Source organism: Buteo buteo, chromosome Z, assembly GCF_964188355.1.
Source record: "Buteo buteo chromosome Z, bButBut1.hap1.1, whole genome shotgun sequence".
Lineage (NCBI taxonomy): Eukaryota > Metazoa > Chordata > Aves > Accipitriformes > Accipitridae > Buteo > Buteo buteo.
The window spans coordinates 30,473,855-30,493,669 of record NC_134204.1 but is presented as its reverse complement, the minus strand read 5'-3'; the positions used below and the strand labels follow the sequence as shown (position 1 = coordinate 30,493,669).

The 19,815-nt window shown below is 37.2% G+C and overlaps 1 protein-coding gene across 10 annotated transcripts in view; it reads left to right on the top strand.

The window, feature by feature from the left end:
• Positions 1 to 19,815, top strand: part of LOC142027391 (histone-arginine methyltransferase CARM1-like) — a 76,035-nt gene that overhangs the window by 39,187 nt on the left and 17,033 nt on the right. For all 10 annotated transcript variants that reach the window (XM_075021505.1, XM_075021500.1, XM_075021501.1 and 7 more), the window contains 4 exons: positions 1,074 to 1,177; positions 1,374 to 1,478; positions 8,875 to 8,985; positions 18,988 to 19,165. In XM_075021505.1, coding sequence (XP_074877606.1) covers positions 1,074 to 1,177; positions 1,374 to 1,478; positions 8,875 to 8,985; positions 18,988 to 19,165 — 498 coding nt within the window. The remainder of the gene's footprint in view (positions 1 to 1,073; positions 1,178 to 1,373; positions 1,479 to 8,874; positions 8,986 to 18,987; positions 19,166 to 19,815) is intronic.

The window sequence follows — 19,815 nt, the reverse complement described above, 5'->3', positions numbered from 1 at the left end:
ATTAATTATTTGTTTCTGTTATCTTCAGACCCTTTGTTTCAAAGGCCATTCAAAGTATTGAATTATTGAATTGTCTCCAAACAATTAGAGCACTTAGCATGTACTTCCCAGTGCACAGTTACATGCTTCAGGCAATTGCTATTTTTATTTGAAAATCTGTGAACTGTTGTAGGAGTTTCCTGTCTCTCTGGTTTAGCAAATTATGAGTGTAGTGTAGTCTGATTTCTCTATCTTCTCTTGTCTTCCTATGAACAGAGGATGAAAGACTTCAATCCCTGATTTTATTGTTGTCATCTATGCTTCCCCCCTGACAATTTTTCTTCACAGTGCTTTTTCTCAATACTTTCTCCACTTACTGACATGTGCCTTTCTTTTGGACATCAAGGAATTATTTTATGCTTGGGGGGGTTGGTTTGATCTTAAAAGATGGAGACAAAAGCCCTTGTGTGAGCTGGTTATTTGTTTTTTAGGTCCACATGTTTTCTTCTGTTAGTTATCTAATGTCAGAATTGATCTTGTCCACAGAAGCCAAAGGCCTGTAACTCTTTGAGTTTTTTAGCTAGACTGCCTCTGAATGAAGATACATGGTCCTCAGCCTGGCTTTTTTAGGCCAATTAAATTTGAGTGTTTTATTCTAGTTTGTAAGCCTCCTCACTCAAATCCGTGCATTTCACAATAACCCCAGGTAGTTCTCTGTGTGGAGCTCGGGCTAGTGTAGATTAACCTGAAATAGTAGGTTGAGGCTTATGTTCAGCCACTCCTCTGTTAGAGTTCACCATCACAGATGTTTGCAGGAGTTAGCTAATCTGAATGGAGAATCTTTGACAACACTGTTGCATGCATCCAGGTGTTTCTTAAAATCTTTTGATGCTCACCAGATCTTTGCAACAGCTCTTGTCTGTTTAATGATGTTTGAAATGGTTTACTGTGTATTTATGAACACCGTAAGCCAAATGAAGCATTCCTCTCAAGTGTGATGGAGTGTGTTCTTTTCTTGTCATTGGTTGCTTATCTTAATTTACCATCCTTGTGGGTTTTGCTACGTTTGTGTTATTTCTATTTTTCTTTTCCAGAATACAACACATTTTCAAATGCAGTGAAGAGATGCCGTAGCCAGAAGAAGAACTCTGTGTTCAGTCAGCGAACAGATGAAGCATCTGCTGCTCAGTATTTTCAGGTAATGAAACTTCAGTGCCAGTTTGTGAAATCTAGGTTACTGTTTGCTTGACCTTAGTCACCAGGTCAGTTAGAAAGATAGCTTAGGTTTATTCAGAGGGTGGTAATTGGTAATTTAAGTACCAAGTAATTTAAGGTAAGATTGATAGAAGATGGGCTTTATCTATTTTTTTGGTTTTCCTCTCCTTTCGTTTTAGTTTTATGGCTGCCTGTCTCAACAACAGAATATGATGCAGGATTTTGTGAGGACAGCCACTTACCACAGAGCTATTGTACAGAACTACACAGATTTTACAGACAAGGTAAGTTCTGTTAAGTGTCTTAAATGTTCCAGTATACTGCTTAGGCTCTAAACTTCAGCTTGCCCTGTAGAACAACACTGATCAGACTGGAGCCTTTTCTCACCTGGGACTTCATGCATGAATATACTAATTCATGTGTGCTTCATATTATTAATGTTATTGTCAAGCACATGATGCATGATGGTGATGGTACATCCTCAGGTACAAAACGTAGATCCAAACATGAGCTACAAATTCCTCTGCATTGTCTTCTGTGGACAATCTGGAGACCTACATGTATGTGTTCCTTGACATTTTGGGCTGTTATCATTCCCATTTGGCACCTTGGAGCTCATATACAATATCAGTTTCCTTATCTTAACTATTGACTGTGTACTTGCTATGTTGCCATATAGTCTCTTGCAAATACCTGCAAAGGTATTCTAGTTTATGTCTCCTTCATGGAGATCTATGCTGAATGTTTTTGCACCGCACAGTCATTACAACCTGAGCAAGCACATAAGTGGCTGCTCTGACTCCATTTGTGCAAGGCAAAGGTTTGGAAACAATGCAGGAACTTACAACTTCAGATGCCAAACTCATCTCTCAAATATGTGTATAGATCTCGAAGACTACTGTAATGAATATAATGATATTTATTACTTCTTCATCTAGTCCTCTGCCTCTCACATTGTTCAAACCAGATACTTCAGCAAAAGACAAAAGAAGACTTACACTGGGGAGATTTAGGATAATCTGCCTCCCAGCCACAGATTAAGTGGCTTCCTAATTTCATTTTTTTAGTCTTCTTGAAATGCAAAGCATAGGACTAGTATATTTTACAATTTTTTTTTACTTTTTTTTTTCCCTATTGCAATTAGTTGCACTAACTAAAGACTTTCTGACCCTCTCCAGGACCAGTCCCCATGCACACTCTTCTCTGATTCCACCCTTAGTACAGCAACAAATTCTGTAATATAATCACATGTTATGTGGAAAAGTATTTCCTTTAGTAAGATTTTTAATTTATCAGCTTTCTAATTCTGTCATTTGGTCTTATGTTGGGAGGCAAAGGAGTATTAAGTTCTAATTTTCTTCATATCGTTCCTCCATTGTGTCAATTTTTGTTGTCTCTTCTTATGTAGTCTTGCTTCTGAGGTCAGTGTTCTCAGTCCTCCCTGTCCTTTTCTGCATGAAGAAATTGCGCATGTCCTGTTACCATTCTTGGCCTCTTTCTCAGTGCCACCATTAATTCTGCAGCAACTGTTTTGATAAAGATTGGCAGGAGTTATTCATGGTAGTGTAGAAAATGCCATACGATTGATTTATATTGCAGAATTCTAACTTCCTAGTTATTTTTTACTGTACTTCTTTTAAATCTTTACTTTTTTTCCTGGGACTGCATCTGTCCATTGAACATTGATCTTCACCAAACAATTCATAATGGTGCCTGGGCTCTATGTTGTTGTTGATGATGATGATTCATTTGGAACTTGGATGGTACATGAACAATTCATATTTTTCACAAAGTTATATTAATCAGCACTGAATTTAATTTATCTGTGCATTGTCCAGTGGCCTACCTTCACTAGCTCTCTCTGCTGTTTAATCACCAGATGTTGTGTCATCTGCATATCTTGCTATGACACTGCTCACCTCTCTTAAAATAACAAAACCCAGCAAAAACTGTTAGACTACATGTGACCTTCTGTAAGCAAATAGCCAGTTTGTAAGCAGCAGCCTCACAGGAATGTTTTCTAGGTCTCAGAATGGTGGCCAAGACTATGTGAGCTCTGTTAGTGCTGTTTGGGAAGCAGACTGCAAACAAAATTATAGAGAAAATTAAGCTGCAATTAATTTTTTTTTTACCTTGTTGTCATTTTTGTCTTCTCTTCCTTTCTTGTTTTTCTGTGTGCACTTTCTTTTAAAAGTAGCCTGTGACTTCAGTTTACACCAGCACAACGGCTTTACTATATCACAGAGAAGAGTCTTTAATAACATATAAGCAAACACAGAACAAAACACTTCCCTTTAAACGTGTAGCACATTTATAGCCAAAATGAGGAGAGTTGTGTGAAATTTATCTGAATTAAGATCATTATGTTTTAACTATTAATTAAGTTTAGTAATCAATTCATGTGCAGCTGATTAATTTTTCTTTGCCATGCAACTTAGGTAAACTGTGCTTCCTTAAAAACTACAGTTAACCATTTACTGTCATAGAAATGAAACAAACCTTTGTAGAACTGAAAAAAATAGGTTTCAGTCTCTGTAATTTCTTTCAGGCCTGAGACAATCCTCGTCTCCTCTTTAATTCAATAAGGTTAGTAAACTAGTGGTGTGCACAGGGCTGCTCCAGTTTGCTATAGGCATCAGAATCAAACCCCAAAGCATGTGGTATTGGATGATAACAGCTGGGTAAGTGGAGCTACTGTATCTTTAATGGATTAAATTTTGTACTGGAATATGTAACTTGAATATATAGTGAAAGAAACAGCAGAGAGAGGATTTTATTTGCCATCGGCTTCATGCCAAAAAGGATGCTCCTGTGTTATAATGCAAAATGCAGATTTATCTCAGCTGCTGTGCAGTAGTATAGCTTGCTTGCTTTTACTCTTGGCTTATTTATTTTCCCAACTGTTGGAAGTACCTTCACTTCTCTTCAGCATACCTAATACTAAGACAATTACAGGCTGGGTGTTGTTGACCACCCACCTAGAAAATGATCCTTCTTTTTCCTGATCCAAGAAATGGCAATTTTCAGAATAAATGTAGCCGAAAAAATTGAACTACCTACATTGTGGCAAAATGCTTTCTCATGAGAACCTGAGAAACCTATTGTGCTGAGTCTTGATCTGTTGCAAATATGGCAACTATATTCATCCTACATCCAGAAACTATAAGGCAGGCAGAAACATTTAATGATGGCAGTGAGGAGATAAAGGCAAAAAAGGACATAATTATTTTAATACTTCCATTATTGGAAAAAGTTTTATTCAATTGCTGTTTGTCTTATTGTTTCCCACCTGCCCTGCATCCCCCCAATATATTTCTTTACCTTTGCTGCCTCCTTCTCTAAATTCTGTAATAATCTATTATACAAACATTTTTGCCTATAGTGAAGGGATATCTGCTGATAAAATACTTTTTTTTATCTTATTCTGGACTTTGTTTTTGAAAAAATATCTGTATGAGAAAGTGCAACAGGTTATCTGAGTTGTGCTGGACAAAATTAATTCTGGACCCCTTGAGAGGGTTCTTGGTGATAAATTCAAACACTGTCTGTCAGAGGTAAAGTACTTTAGAACAAACTGGGAGTAGTGTTTGGATTGAGCATTTATGTCTTTTGAAGCTTAAAAGAATAAGGAGAACTCATTCAGAATCTAATGAATCTGAGGCTGGATTCTTCACATTAATACTGTAATTCTTACTGGCATATACTCCTTTATATCTCCTCTTAGAAACAGTCACCTTAGAGCTTTCACTGTTTTTTAAGTAAAATTTTATCTTAGATTTTGAATTGTTATAGAGCCAAAAGGGTGAGTTCAAAGTGTTTTCATTGGTTATACTAAAAAAAGGGCTCAACTAAATTTTATGGTAGCAGTGTATAATGCTGTTTCAAACTGAGTAAGGGCTGACACATTTCTACTTCTTTTGAAATTAAGTCTCAGGTTATGAGCCTTTTGAATTTTTTCATTTGTAGTCTATTTATGCATAGTTCACGTAAAAGCAAAGCAACTAGAATTAGAGTGTCTCCAGTGCTCTTGGATGAAGGATCACACAAATTAGCCATTCACATTGTGCAGTCAAAGGCACATGCTAAAAAAAAAAAAGAATAATTTCTGTATATAATCTTGCTGATATATAGTAATTTTGAATGATAAATGTCACTGTAGATATAGGACATTTTTGCTTTTAGTTTTATGTGTTCATCCAGTTGTTGCTTTTCTTTGTTTGACCTCTGCCCCCCACCCCTTTTATTCAAAAGTGCTTTTCAGGACTCTAATTGTGAGCATACAAGCTCACACATGTGAGTAAGTCCCATTAAATTCATATTAGGAAAGCTATTTATCTGTGTAGGTGAAAGCAAGAGCAGTACTGAACTGTGGTCAGGAGGGTAGGGTATAGGTTATTCCTGACTGATTCCTGATAATTGCTGAAGTAGTTGCATTTATATTTCAAAATAAATACTGAAACACATACAGTCTACTACCTTTCCTCTCAATATGCATGACATCATCATCACCCAACTTTCTACTATTTATTTAAATTCTACTTTTCAGAAAGAAGCATGCTAGTACCATGTATTGTTATTTCACAGCACTTTCTCTTAATGACTGCTCTTACAGCTCTTTTAGGATGCTCTTCCTATCTAGAGGGAGCAAAGTTTTCTGTAGGAGATCCCAGCAATAACAGCAAGGTGTGCTATTGCAGGTTTGTTGGATTACAGTAATTTAGGTCAGAAAGAACCTCTGCACATCTCTAGTCCAAACCTATACTGAAAGCAGGGCCAACTAGACCAGGTTGCTTAAGGCCTGTCCAGTTACATTTTGACTGGATCCAAGGATGGAGATGCTACAGACTCTGTAGGTAACCGGTTCCAGTGTCTGACAACCCTCACAGTGTAAAAGTTTTACTATGTCTCTCAGAATTTCTTGTGCAATGACTTGTGTCTGTTGCCTTTTGTCTTATCACTTTGTGTCTCCTTCAAGAAAAGTCTGTTTCAGTTTTCACTGAACTCCCATTAGGCAGATGAAGACAGCAGTAAGCTCTCCTGTTAGCCTGCTTTCTCTTGTTAAAACTAGACAAAGTGATTTGTGTCAAGCCTCTCGTGTCCTCCAGCTCTCTAATTATCTTGGTGAACCTCTGTGGGACTTGCTGCAATATGTCAGTGTCTGTCTTGTGCTGAGATCAAAACTGGACAGTTCCCCAAATGTTGTCTTAAAAATGGCCTTTCTTTGACCTCTGCTGGCTGCACTCCAGCCATCAGCCATTCCATGTAGCCCAGCACCAACACAGCAACATCCTCCCTTACAAGTTCTGTCCTGGATCAAAGTCTCTGGTGTGCCAAGGGCTGTTGATCTAGCAAGTCTTACAGGGTGTGCCTGTGCCTGGTTGTACAGCCTCCAGCAATTCCCAGACTGTCACACACGATTTCTCAGCCCCTTTTCCCCTTGCTTCACTAATTACTGGACAAATGCTACCTCTTTGTCAGCTGCTTCAGTTTGCGGTGCTCATTTGTGTCTTCATTAGAGTTTTAATGTGGGTCAGGAGTGAGCTTCTGAAGTGAATTTCTACCATGGCCATTCAGGGTGCTTCAGTTCACATTGTGGAGTGGTCTCAGAGCAAGCAAGTTGTATTAATTTTGGATGAAACTAAACTGGACTAAGCTAGCAGAAAATCAAACTAGAGTTAGTCTTAGTAAATCATCCAGGAAAAATTGTTCCCATACAGCCATACCACCTGCTGAGGTAGACATAGGTGTAGTGTAAGAAATGGCATCAGAATTAGGTCTGGTAGAAAAAGCCATACTTCTCCATTGGATTTTTCACATTGAACTTGAGCAGTTGACTCTTCCTTATGCTTTCAACATATGCAGAGAGAGAAAGTATTATTGTATTGTGATTCCCATTGGGTATTGATAAATAGCCTACCAAACTTTCTGTCAGACCTATGGTTCAATGAAATTGGCCTTGATTTGTCATTGTCTCCCTCCTACTTATACTGATACTTACTGTGACTTGCTGTTCCGAAGAGCTGATTCTTCTGGTCATAGGAGCATATTCTAAACACCTGCCAAAGCATGGAAACAAAACTGGATCTGTAACAGCCTGTCATCTGTGATATAAAAAAATAAGCTTAATAAAATCTTCCACAGGAAAGGAAATTATTAAAGGCAAGGTTCTGGCTTCTATGCCAAACTTGAGATTATGTGCAATATCAGAAGCAATGTTAATTTATTTTGCAGTGGAGTACTTCTGTAACACAGATTCATATTATCTGCAACAAATTCAGGCCATGTGTGTTAGACTGCATTCTTTAATACATAACCTAAATGTCATGTGGAGTAACTTTTGGGGAATGGAATGTGCCCTTCATTCTAAGAGATTATTTTTCTGTTTGAATACACAAAATTTTTTCTTTATGTTTTTAAAGGCTGGTAATGGTAAGCAATGTGCATCATATAGAAGTTGGGGCAGAGAAGCAATAAAGAACAGGGGTGGCTGGTATACTAAGCTGTAGTATTGCTCTGAATCTGTGTTATATTTAAGTGTCTCTGCTCTTGAGTCTTGAGATTGGGTCATGGCTGTGTCTAAGTTTCATGGTTGAAATCTTAGGAGGTTCCATTTCCAGGTGTCTTAAATCACCTAACGGGCTTGCGAATTTCGTATCTTGCATCAAAATCTAACAAGAATTTCAGCCACAGGGACAGGAAAACTGTAGCTCCTTGTTTTCAGTGAAGCACAAACCCATAGGAGGAATCTGAATGGTGAGCTGTTCTGTGAGATTTTTCTCAAACCTGGTATTAAAATCCGGGGGAAGCAAGGTACTGGTATTAGCCTAGTACTGTTGAGCAGTATAAAAGTGGGCTTTGCATCAAAGATCACATCACTCACATCATCTTAACCACTTCTCTGGCAATTAGCCTTTCTTTCTGGGTACTTATGCCTCTGCAGCAATGTTGAGTGACCTGTACAACAGAACAAAGCTAGGAACAAGAGGCTTGTCTGGACCATTGCAGCAGTCTCTGGCTTCGCATTACACTATACATTGAAACAAAAATTTTGATCCTTTGAAACTTTTCAGTCACCATTTTGGCTTGCAACAAGTGAGCCACCTGACTGATGGAGAAAATGAGGCTTTGGGATTTATGTTTAACTGAGGGCCTTTGAGAGTCACCACATCAAGCAGTGCAATTAAAGGTCTAATACATCAGCAAGCAGAACCAATATTTGAACAAAGATACAGAGTCTGGTTTTATCTAAGATATTTCCACATGGGAATGACTTTTCATTCAGAAAGACACAATTCTGTAGTCCTTCAAGGAATTACCATTGTCATGTCTTGTGTCCCTCCCCACTGTATTCAGACTACACTTGTTTTTCAAATTTTTCTCCTGAAGATACTTTGTTACAAAAATCTATTTCCTTCAAACCATAACCTGTATTCACACATGAAAACAATCCACAGACTTAGACTAAAAATACGCTGCTGCTGCTAAAATAAAGAATAGGGGCATTTAAACTCTTCATTTAACAAGTTTTTCACTTTTTCAAGTGAAATTAGTAATATGTTTGTATAATGCCAGGCTTACTAAATGCAGGGTAGAGCTATGAAAATTCAGTTACTTAAAAGAGGTGTCAGGAAGTGACTTTTTGATTATTTTGTTTCTTTTGGTCTGCCTTTTGCTTTCAAGGTGGTCCTAGATGTTGGCTGTGGATCAGGAATCCTTTCATTTTTTGCAGTGCAGGCCGGAGCTAGAAGAGTCTATGCAGTTGAAGCCAGTTCAATGGCAAAGTATGCGGAGGTAAGTGTTTTTCACCTGATTCAAGTGTTAGAATGGTATAGAGTGAAAATGTTAAGAGATCTAGAACTGTGCCTCAAAAAGGCTAATGTTGAAGGCTTCAGTGTGATTTTTCTAAGAAGTCAGGTCTGTAATGGGCAACACTTTTTGGAAGGTAATTTTTGAAGGTGTTCTAATGTGTCAAACAAACCATATGATTGTTGTTTCTGTGAAAATCGGTGAACAGTCATTAACTGTGACTGAACTTTTTACATTCAGAAGGGAAAAATTAAAGCAGGTGGTGTTTTCATGGGTTCTGTGCAAAAACATTTGAGTATTTTTTTTTCTGAGACTCTTGGACATCTGGGTGATCAGACAGTTGAGTTAGTTTCCTGCTAAGTGTGATCAGTTAGGTCTTTCAACCTTCTTATGAAACTGTGTTCTTATGGTTCATAAAGGACATGTCCAAAGAATGCACTTGGGTTTAAAACATATTTTTCAGGCATTGTCTTTACTAAGCATTTTCATACGATTAAAAAAAAAAATTAAACACTCACAGTGGTATTGGTAGCTAAATGGCTTAGAAGTTCACTTCCTAAAAAGTGCTAATCCTAAATGCCAGCAACAGCAAAAACCTCCATGTTTTTTCTCACAGTCTCTGCTTATTTAGGTGAACATCAGAATGTGTGGGGAGAAGTGTGAGCATTATTGTCATAAATTTTGTCAACGCTGATCACCTCTAGCTGAGTTTTAAAATAGTTTTAATGTGGAAGAGGGTGAAAAGTGGCAGAGGGTTTTTCATCCCATATCTAGAAAAAGTTTGCAATATCTAGATGTTAATTTTTCTTTTTGCTTTACTAATCTGGAATACAAATGTTCATAAGCAACTTCAGGAGTCCATAGTACCTCTAAGTCCACACAATGAGTATGCAGTGGTTCAGTGAAAGTTCCTCCTGTATGTCCTGATACAGCAGTCCAGCCTTGCTCTTGGTGAAGGCTGGCAAACACCAATTGTCAACTGTAACATTGTGAAGGAAATGCATTGTTATTGGAAATAGAGATAATCTGGTCTTAAAGAAGAAAATGTGGATATTAGACATTTTTATTTCTCTCCAGATAAAAGTAGTTATTAATGTAGAAATTATTTGTATTTTTCATTCCAGCTTAAATACAGGATTCCAGAATCTCCCCATATACATTTTGCATTAACTTATGTATTGAGGAAGAGTGTATCATACAATCATTTTCTACTTCCGCCTTATTCGTGTTGCTATTGACAAATATTTTCTTATTATGGGTGTGTTACTTTTGGAACTAGAGAGGATGTACTAGCCTAACTTAGCATATATGTACTGAAAGCACATTTCTATTTTCTTATTAAAATTTGAATAATTGGAAAGATTCTTTGTAATTAAAGGGAATTTTTTTTCTGATATCTGTCATTTTGTCAGACCTATCAGAAGCATAAGAATGTTAATATATGGAAGGTATCTCTCAGAGGGGACGGTGGTTTTTATTTCACATAGGATTTTGTAAACATACTATTTTGTGCAATGTCTTTGTTTCCTGATAGACAGAAGTTTTATTTATGAAAGCGTAATAAAAAGAACAAAAGAGAACTTGCTTTTCCTAGTAGTAGTGTAATGTGTAGTAGTGAGTATAATGTACGCCTTTTTGGTCACAGGTTTGAACTTCACTCCAGCCAGAAGTAAGCAAGATGACTAGTTGTTAAACGGCACGTGCTGCATCTGTTGTGTATCAAATATTGTGTATTTTTTGATGCAATATAAATGTGAGTTATATAGCTGGCAACTTATTGATAGAGAAATAGTATTAATCCATTGGTTTTAGAAATTAAATTGCTTTCCTCCTGGGGTGGATGAAGTGCTAAACTGCTTAAAACTATGATTGATAAAGAGGAGTAAAGGACCTTTTATTAATAAAGAGAATTAAAGAACCTTAAGCAGCTGTAAATACTGGGTTATACTGGCTAAAATGTCAGAGTCTCAGTTTGATAATTCATAGGTTTTTGGCCATTTTCTCCTCCTTCTGCTTCCCCAAGCAGGACTCAGTTTTCATAAGAAATATAATGGACTTCGATAGTCATAATTTATTGTGAAAACTTGTTCACTCATTAAAGGTATTGCAGATCAGCTGATCTGTTAACAAATAATGTTTAAAGAATTTAAGTTTATTCAGCATAAAGATGCTTAGCCTTAGGTATACTATTTGTCATCTCTTAATATTCCACAGTGGGATTTCATTAGTATGGTTTGTCAAGTATTTGGATTATGAGAAGAGCATTACTTTCCATCCATTTCTTCTCTCATTTCTGTATGGATTTATTGTATTTTTCATCTGTTTCAGATATGTGTAATTATGTTGAATGTGAGATTAACAAGGCTTGTTCCTTTTTTAATTTTTTTTTCTATTTTAATACGAAACACTTAAAACCAATACAATGAACTACTGACTGAAGGGCAATTATATTTGAACATTGCAAACTAATGCTGTAATACTTTCTACTGAGAGATTTGTTGGGTTTACAGTAAATTTCTCTCTATGGTTGGAGGTTTATTTTTAAAGAATGGTATTAAAAATTTAGCACTACAATGCAGTTACCAGAAATCAAATGTCTCTGACAGTGTTGAAAATTCTGCACTGTGTACAGATGTGCAATGGTAGAATATTTGAAAAATGTGTTGGAGGGAAAATTCATAGCAACTGCTTTATTAGGAAACATACTGGCTGTTGCTTAGTCACTCATTTATTTTAGATTTTCACTGGAGAATCTCTCACGTCTGTGTCACTGTGTTCTGTGTAGTAGTTGGGTGGGTTTTTCATTGGTTTGCTATATGCTTGCACGTCTGTTTTGTTCCATGGCCTCATTAAGCTGTTCAGAAAAGCTAGACAGACCTGAGCCTGTTCGTTACGGTTGTCTGGTTGTCTATATGTTTGACAGAATTCCAGTGAAGCTCATACAGGTTTACATTAGGCAAGTTCTATTTGCATTTAAACTGAAAATGACAATAGAAGATTAATTTTTAAGTTATATAATTTTAAAATGCAACTCATTATTACAGTTTAAGGACTGTAATATTTATTCCCCCCTCCAGTACTTTGCTGTTTTTGTGCACTGAAAAGAATAGCATTTAAAGGAATTCTGAATATTATTGTCACCTTTTGTTTACTTTCATGTCAGTCTGGTCTACCTATTGGACATTCGTTTTTTACTAACACAGACAATAGTTTCTGCCTGGCATTTGTGTATCCAAGGCTTACCTGCCATCTTTTTTTCCTGTTTCAAAAACTTCAGCAGAGGAGAGAGAAACCCTGTGAACCTTTATGGTGACTCTGCACCAGTTTTTCTTCTGTTTTCTGACTCCATGGTTTGGATATACAGCTGCTGGCTGCTGGCTCCTGCCACGTGCAGTCCACGGTAAAGAAAGAAATTTAAATAGCTCTTACCTAACAAACCAGTTTGTAACAGGGAGGAAATTGTGTAGAGTGAATGATAGCCAGTGCTCTTCAGTGGTGTGTGCATGAGATGTGTGATCTCAATCTGCTAATTTCACTATTGCAGTAAATCCTTTGCCAAAAAAAATGGTGGAGAGCAGAAGAAATAAGGCTGAAAGTGACTGGTGCTGGTAGATTTGTCTAAACAGGAGATGTGATTCTAAGCAGCTTATATAGGACCAAGGGGAAACATTAGCGTTAACAGACTGGGAAAAACATGTAAGTAGAGCACTTGGATAAACAGAAAGAAAGAGCTACTATGCATAAGGAAAATGTGATTGTATTGTGGAGGTCAGCTACTGATGGGATTATTGAAAGTAAAAATAATTACTTCTGGTAAAATGCTTGTCTGTCTGTTATGATATGAGGCATGAATAGTGAGTTGTTAAATGTAAGACTGCTATTTAATCTGTTGCAATAGCCAAACATGAGGGAATTAACTTAATGAAAGACAATTAACCTTGAGTGGACTGTGTTACGACTCCTAGGAGGGTGCTCATGTGTGGGTAGACTCAGTTTGCCTGCAAGACACATATAGAAATTTAGAAAAGCATTTGATGTGCACTGGAGGCAGTCTTGCAAAGATTCTGTCTCAAGCACTGTAATGTTTGCAGTTACTTGCTATGTAGTGTTTAGATTATACTTATGTGCACCTTACTATCTTCTGTGCAATAAACAAATAACCTGCACCTGTTTGTGTTTTCTGTTATTTAGATTAAAATACTTTAACTGTATTTAATTATGTGGTAAATTGTCTGCTGTCTCATCTGGTATGTCAGATGTTGTGTGTGGTGGGGTTTATATGGTATGGTGATAATGCACACTAAAAACTAAAGGAGGGTAGATTCAGACTAGATATAAGGAAGAATTTTTTACAATGAGGGTAGTTAAACACTGGAACAGGTTGTCCAGGGAAGTTGTAGATGTCCCATCCTTGGAAACTTTCAAGGTCAGGTTGGATGGGGCTCTGAGCAACCTGATCTAGTTGAAGATGTCCTTGATCATTGCATGGTAGGGTTGGACCAGATGACCTTTACAGATCCCTTCCAACCCAAACCATACCTTGCTTCTATGAAAAAAATGAAAATAAAACATTTGCAGTACGTTGCCATATATTTTAAGTTCTGATATAAGTGTAATTATGCCTGAGAGCTCCTGTTAGGCAAGGTCAGTGTTTTGGGTTTGTGTGGTGGGGTTTTGGTAGCAGGGGAGGGGGCTGTAGGGGTGGCTCCTGTAAGAAGCTGCAAGAAGTTTCCCAGCTCCAAGTTGGACCTGCCTCTGGCCAAGGCTGAGCCCATCAGCAGCAGTGGCAGCGTCTCTAGGATAACAGATTTAAGAAGGGGAACCTGCAGTGGGGAGGGAGATTGGAATGTGAGAGGAACCCCTCTGCAGATACTGAGATCAGTGAAGAAGGAGGGAGAGGAGGAGCAAGGGAGCAGGGGATGCCCCTGCAGCCTGTGGTGAGATGGCAGGCTGTCCCCCCCCAGCCCATGGAGGGGAGCAGATGCCCACCTGCAGCCCAGGGAGGACCCCACGCTGGAGCAGGGGGATGCCCCCCAAGATGGCTGTGACTCCATGGGAAAGCCCACGCTGGAGCAGTCTCTGACTGAAGGACTGTAGCCCGCAGAAAGGACCCACACTGGAGCACTTCATGAAGGACTGTGTGCCATGGGAGGGACCCCACACGAGAGCAGAAGAATGAGGAAAAGTTACTTACAATCTTGGATAAATGCAGCTGCTGCTGAGGTTTAAAATCTGAGCAGGTGGACTTGTATAAAGCTTCCTGATAGACTGACTCTACTGATTTGACTGTCTTTTGCAGCTGTATAGCTGTACTCTTCTCCATGACAATTGATGATTACAGCCAATTAAACACTCAGTCACATTTTTGCTCAGCGGCTAGGAAGGGCCATCTGTGAGTCTTGATGTTTACTTTTGAAAAATCACAGAGAATGTGTATGTCAAATTAACTTTGTATTTCTGTTTGGGTTTTTTGAAGTGTTGCACAAAGGCATGTTGTTAACAAGTATATATGTCTTCCCCTACCTGAGTCCTCCAAGACTTCTGTTTACTGGGAAGAAATTATTCTGTTTTCTCTGTAACCCCCAGCATTTAGTATGTTAATAAGTTTAATTACAGCAGAACTTTCAAACACGTAGTTCTCAAGCATCTCTAAAAAGTATATAGTTGCACAATTAGATAGAAAGCCATTGGACTATTTGTATTTCAGTATTAAGGATGCTGTCATGCTGTTTACTGTTTTGGCAGGGTTCATATAGCACTGCTTGCACAGATTATCTTTTAAATCTATGTGAAATACTTTGATCTGTTTGCCAACTTTGGAAGTACTTGGAGAGTAAATTTTTTTTGTTTTCAGAGGGTTTTTTTGTTCCATGAGGAATTTTGTAGAGTTTCATTTGGTTTCCAGAGAAAACAGACTCTTGATTTTCATTAGAGATGGATACTGGTGTCAAAATGTAAATAGTGTTGCATGATATTTCTGGGGAAGTCATATGGAAAAGGCTTGAATTATTCATAGCTTTATATGATCCATGACATCGATTATCAGGCTTACGGAACAGTTGGGCCTGGTTTTGTGTCTCTGTTTCATGGGGTGAGAGATCTGCTGTGTCTGGATATAAAACTGGACCTTTCATGAGGATAGATGTATGTTAAGAAGTTTCTCCTTACCTGTATGTATTAGAGACATCAGTTTTGATCTGGTTTTTTTTGTCAAACAAACCCTTGCTATTTTACCAAAGACTTTTGAGCATTTAATTTTAATGAATGATGCATGAAAAAAGGTAAACAAAAAAATAGCCAGAACAACAACATGGCCACATTTGGTGGCAGACTGATGCAACTTATTTGAAGTAAGCTCATAGACCAGGTACAAATTTAACTGTTTGTATTTTAGTTTAAGGTATCAATTTAATCATCCATCACTGTAATCTTGCCCTGCTTTCAAAGTCTTCTGAAATCCAGGAGAATCACGAGAGAGCGCAGCTGTTGAAAACAACACATTCCTTTCAGTCACTGACAAAATAAGATACTGTCTGGAATTTTTTTTTCCTGGATTTTTTTTTTCCTCTAAAGCTATGAAATATTGAAACTACTTCAGTCCTACAGACATGCTGTGCTGACCATAACTTGGTGATCACAAGAATTTATGAAATACTGTGTGCAAGGTGAGAACATTGTCAACATACCCACTCAGATATACCTCCTCTCCTTTTGCCACAGATTTTCTATTGATTCCCAAAGGCATTGAGTCAAAAAGCTCTACTTTCATCACCCTTAGCTGCTTGTTCTTCATTTGCCAGTAAGATTTTTTTTTTTAAAAGGCACAAAAATCGCTAATATTTAAAAAAAGAAGCTTCAACTTAAATTAGTAAAAACAGTAAGCTGTCAAGATGAAGATACGGGTTGGGGATTTCAGTGTAAGAGATGAAGAAATAGGTTCTGTAAGGCATTTTTTTTTAAATGACATGGCCAATATTTCTTCCAGAGCAGCAAAGTCATATTGATCATGGCATAAATAACTTTCTATGTATAAAACACACAATTCATGAAGGTGTTGCAGAGAGTGAATTAACTTAATAATCCTGTCAAAAATAGGGTCAGTTCAAACAAGATGGAGGTAGTTGGGACAAAGAGTTAGTTTATAGCTGTTAGCTTATAGCCTTCTCAAAGTGATTTATTTATTTATTTTTAAAACTCACTTGTGAACTAATATTGCCTGGGAGTAGAAGTTAACAGTATTTTACATACATTTGATATAATACACTTTTGTTCTGTATATGTTGTAAACTATTTCTGTTACTTCTGTAGAATCTTCTTCTTGTACAAAAGAGATGCATGGAATTTGTGGGAGACTGTAGCTCTCCAAAATTTAATATCAGTTAATTGATTTTTACTTTGGTTCCTGTGATAATGAGCCACTAGTCACAGTTTGTCAATGCACAGTATGTTTCAGTTTCAGAAAAATAATCTTTGTGTTTAAAAAATTATTTTAAAAAACTTAAATTTTTAAAACTTTCCAAACTTGCTTTTCATTGCCACCAATCCAGCTAGATAAGAACTATCAATTAATTAAACCATAGTAAAAATTGCCAAAAAAATAGCTGCCATAAGACAAGTGATCTTCTCCCTGAAATAAATCAATGTCTTAATCTAGTCTGTCTCAGATATACATGTACAAATACTTGCTTAAACTGGCATTCATTGGCTTCCTGACAATCCTGGTACACAGACTGAGATTTTGGCAGATGCAGAATTGCCTTGATTCTTCCAACCACTGTTAGAGCATATTGGTGGGACTTTGAGAAGAATCTTGTGTGAATAAACAGAGGTTTCTGTTCCCTGAGACTCTGTGGCCAAAACCTGACATCAGCTAAGTTCCTTTTTAAAATGCCATTTTTATTTTTTATCTGTTTTAAGCTTCAGAAGGCCAAAAGCACAGGGAACTTTAGCTTCCCAATTCATAGCTACACTCTAAAGGAGAGGATAAGTACCAACAATATTTCTTTGAATTTTCATTGTTTGGTTTTTTTCTGTATCTAAGTGTAGGAAAGCAAATAAATATTGATGATTTTTTTTTTAAGTTGTGTAGTAATAATAAGGAATAGCAATGGAAAACCTTTTCTATTTGTCTCCATGCTCGTATTTCCAGTAAAAATAAAATTTTTCATAACATAAGCATCTCTGCTGCATGTGGGAGAGATACTGTAATGTTCTGCTGCCCTCTAGCCAACCAGGTGAGTTATCTGTCGCAGTCTGTGAGGGTCTGAAATGATTTAAGCATCTTGCCTTTGTACATCCATGCTGCTGCTGAGCTGTTATTTGGCAGTTAATTATTTTTAGAATCAGAATTCACCTGTGAGCAAAATGGTAATTTCATTTCCAAAATGAAATCACATCATGTGTCTGCTCACGTAGTCTCTGGTCTAAAGAACTTTTAAAAAAAAAATCTGTCAACCTGTTCTTAGAAATGGGTACAAACACTTGTCAGTAAAAGAAGCAGCAATGTTATTTACCTAATTGATAGCATGTTAGTGTACAATGATTTTTTTTTTTTTGCTTAGTAGTTTTATTGTCATATTAGCATGTAGTTTATATTGGTAGGTTATGACTGAAAATCATTAATTGTATCACTCATTCAAGCTTTAATGCAAATCCTTCACACAGATGTTATATTTATTAAGTTAGCTATAAGCAAAGAAGGTGCTATAATTCCACTGGACAGTGTTGAGAAGGTATTTAATAGCTAGCAATTCACTTCATTTGAAGAAAGCTAAGTAATTCAAATATTTGATACAGGACCATAAAATTATTAGGACTTCATGAAGTATTGTGGTCTGTTCTATAAGTTGTTCTGGGTTGGGTTTTTTACTAACTGCTTTAGCATATTCACATTTCAGTGAATTAGCTAATAACATTAGTCTCTTTCTGTAGTAAAATGAGTCATAAGTTTCTTCAGTGTTCCCTAAGGCCCAGTCTGTTTTGGAAAAGGCTTGCTGAAGTAATTATGCACTTCTATTGATGCTACCATTATACCAGTGCAAGTATATCTGTGAGGGAGAGTTTTCTATTACTTACTGGATTGTGTATACTTGTTTTTCCTGGTATCTCAGGACATCAATATAAATCTCCTACTGTGCTGTTGCAAAGGATGCTTCATTTTCTAAAATCTCCTAGGAGACACCTTGGATTAGTGTGAAATAATTGCTTCTTTATAAGTTTGTGCCAGAAGAACCCAGATTCTACTCATTATTTAAACATAAGAAGTTCAGATACTTCCCCGTATGTCTGAGTACAGTACAGCTAAATAGGATACGCATCTATGTCTAAATATATAGAGGCTTTGAAAAGGTTGTTCTTTTTGTTCAATACAGCAAGTTATTAAGAAAAATTTTAGCTCCATTTCTTCTGTTCATTAAACATTTTGCTATGAGGTTCACTATGCCCACAGAAGTGGATAAATCTCCAGTATCCTGGCTCTAAGTACTGGCCCATTTGAATGTGTTTATGTGAATATAGTGCTGTGCTCCATTTACACTTAAAAAATACTCACTGCATACTTTTCAGCTCTTGAGTTTCTTCATCCTTTCATGACTACGTAACTCAACAAAAGTATTTTTAAAAATTTGGAGAATTAGGAAGACCCCTTCTTTGTAATCTTATGTATTGAATTAAAATACCCAATACTTTTCCTGGTAGATATTTTTCCTTGTAGATATTGATTACAGTTATTTCTTCCAGGACAACAGTACTTGCATGGTCACTTACTGATTCCACACAATGCATTTCTTTGACTTTGCTCCAGTGAGCCCCAGTCTTTAGAAATTTTGGTGTAGCAAGGAAAAAATATGTGACCTTTCTATTTTACGTTAACAGATTGAGGTAGTTGGCTTACACTATAGGAGGTTTAATGCTAATTAAAGATCTCTGATATAATTTCTGCTGATCGAAGGAGTCAACACTTTCTGTGTGCTTTTGTTTTTCCTGCAGCTGTTGGTGAGAAGCAACAACCTTTCTGACAAGATCACCATTCTGGCTGGAAAAATTGAGGAGATCTCCCTGCCTGAGAATGTTGATGTGGTAATTTCTGAACCGATGGGTTATATGCTGTTCAATGAAAGGATGTTGGAAAGTTACCTCCATTCCAAAAAATGGTTGAAGTCAAATGGTGAGTGTGTCACCGCAGTTACCCCCTGCATAGAGAAAGGAAGATAAAAAGCTTCTAAAAGATGAAAAAAAGGCTTGAATTGGTAGTCCAGGATTGTCTGGTTTTATACCCTTGTTGTAGCTCTACCACCACCATCTAGGGGGTCCAGGGGGATTAATATAATGATGCAGCCACCATTGCTATTACACTATGCTTGACTTCTTGCTGTTTCACAGTGGAAGTAGCTTTTGAGTATGATGCTGTTGCACTGCTGAGTTCTGCTTGTTTTAATCTTAACCTGCAGCTGTATACACTATGATTGCATCTCTGTTGCAACTTATTACAATAAATGATGGCACACTAACCTCAACTGCCAGACAGGAGAATGTAGGTGAGAGTAGAACAATCAAATAGGATGAGCTTTTTTTTGTAGGAAAACTGTGAAGTTCAAATTGTTTTGACATCCTTTCACTGGGCTTCCTCCAAATACCTTACTTGTCACTCAAAAGGCAACATCCAAGTATTATGTGAGAGATTCACAGTATTCAGTGCTCTGTATTTTATCCCTCCTCTTTGGAGGAGTTTTGAAGGGAATCTGTAAGTTCCATGGCCTCATAGGAATCTTCTTTGAGAGGCAAATCTGAGTCTCCAATTGCTGAATGATAAACCTT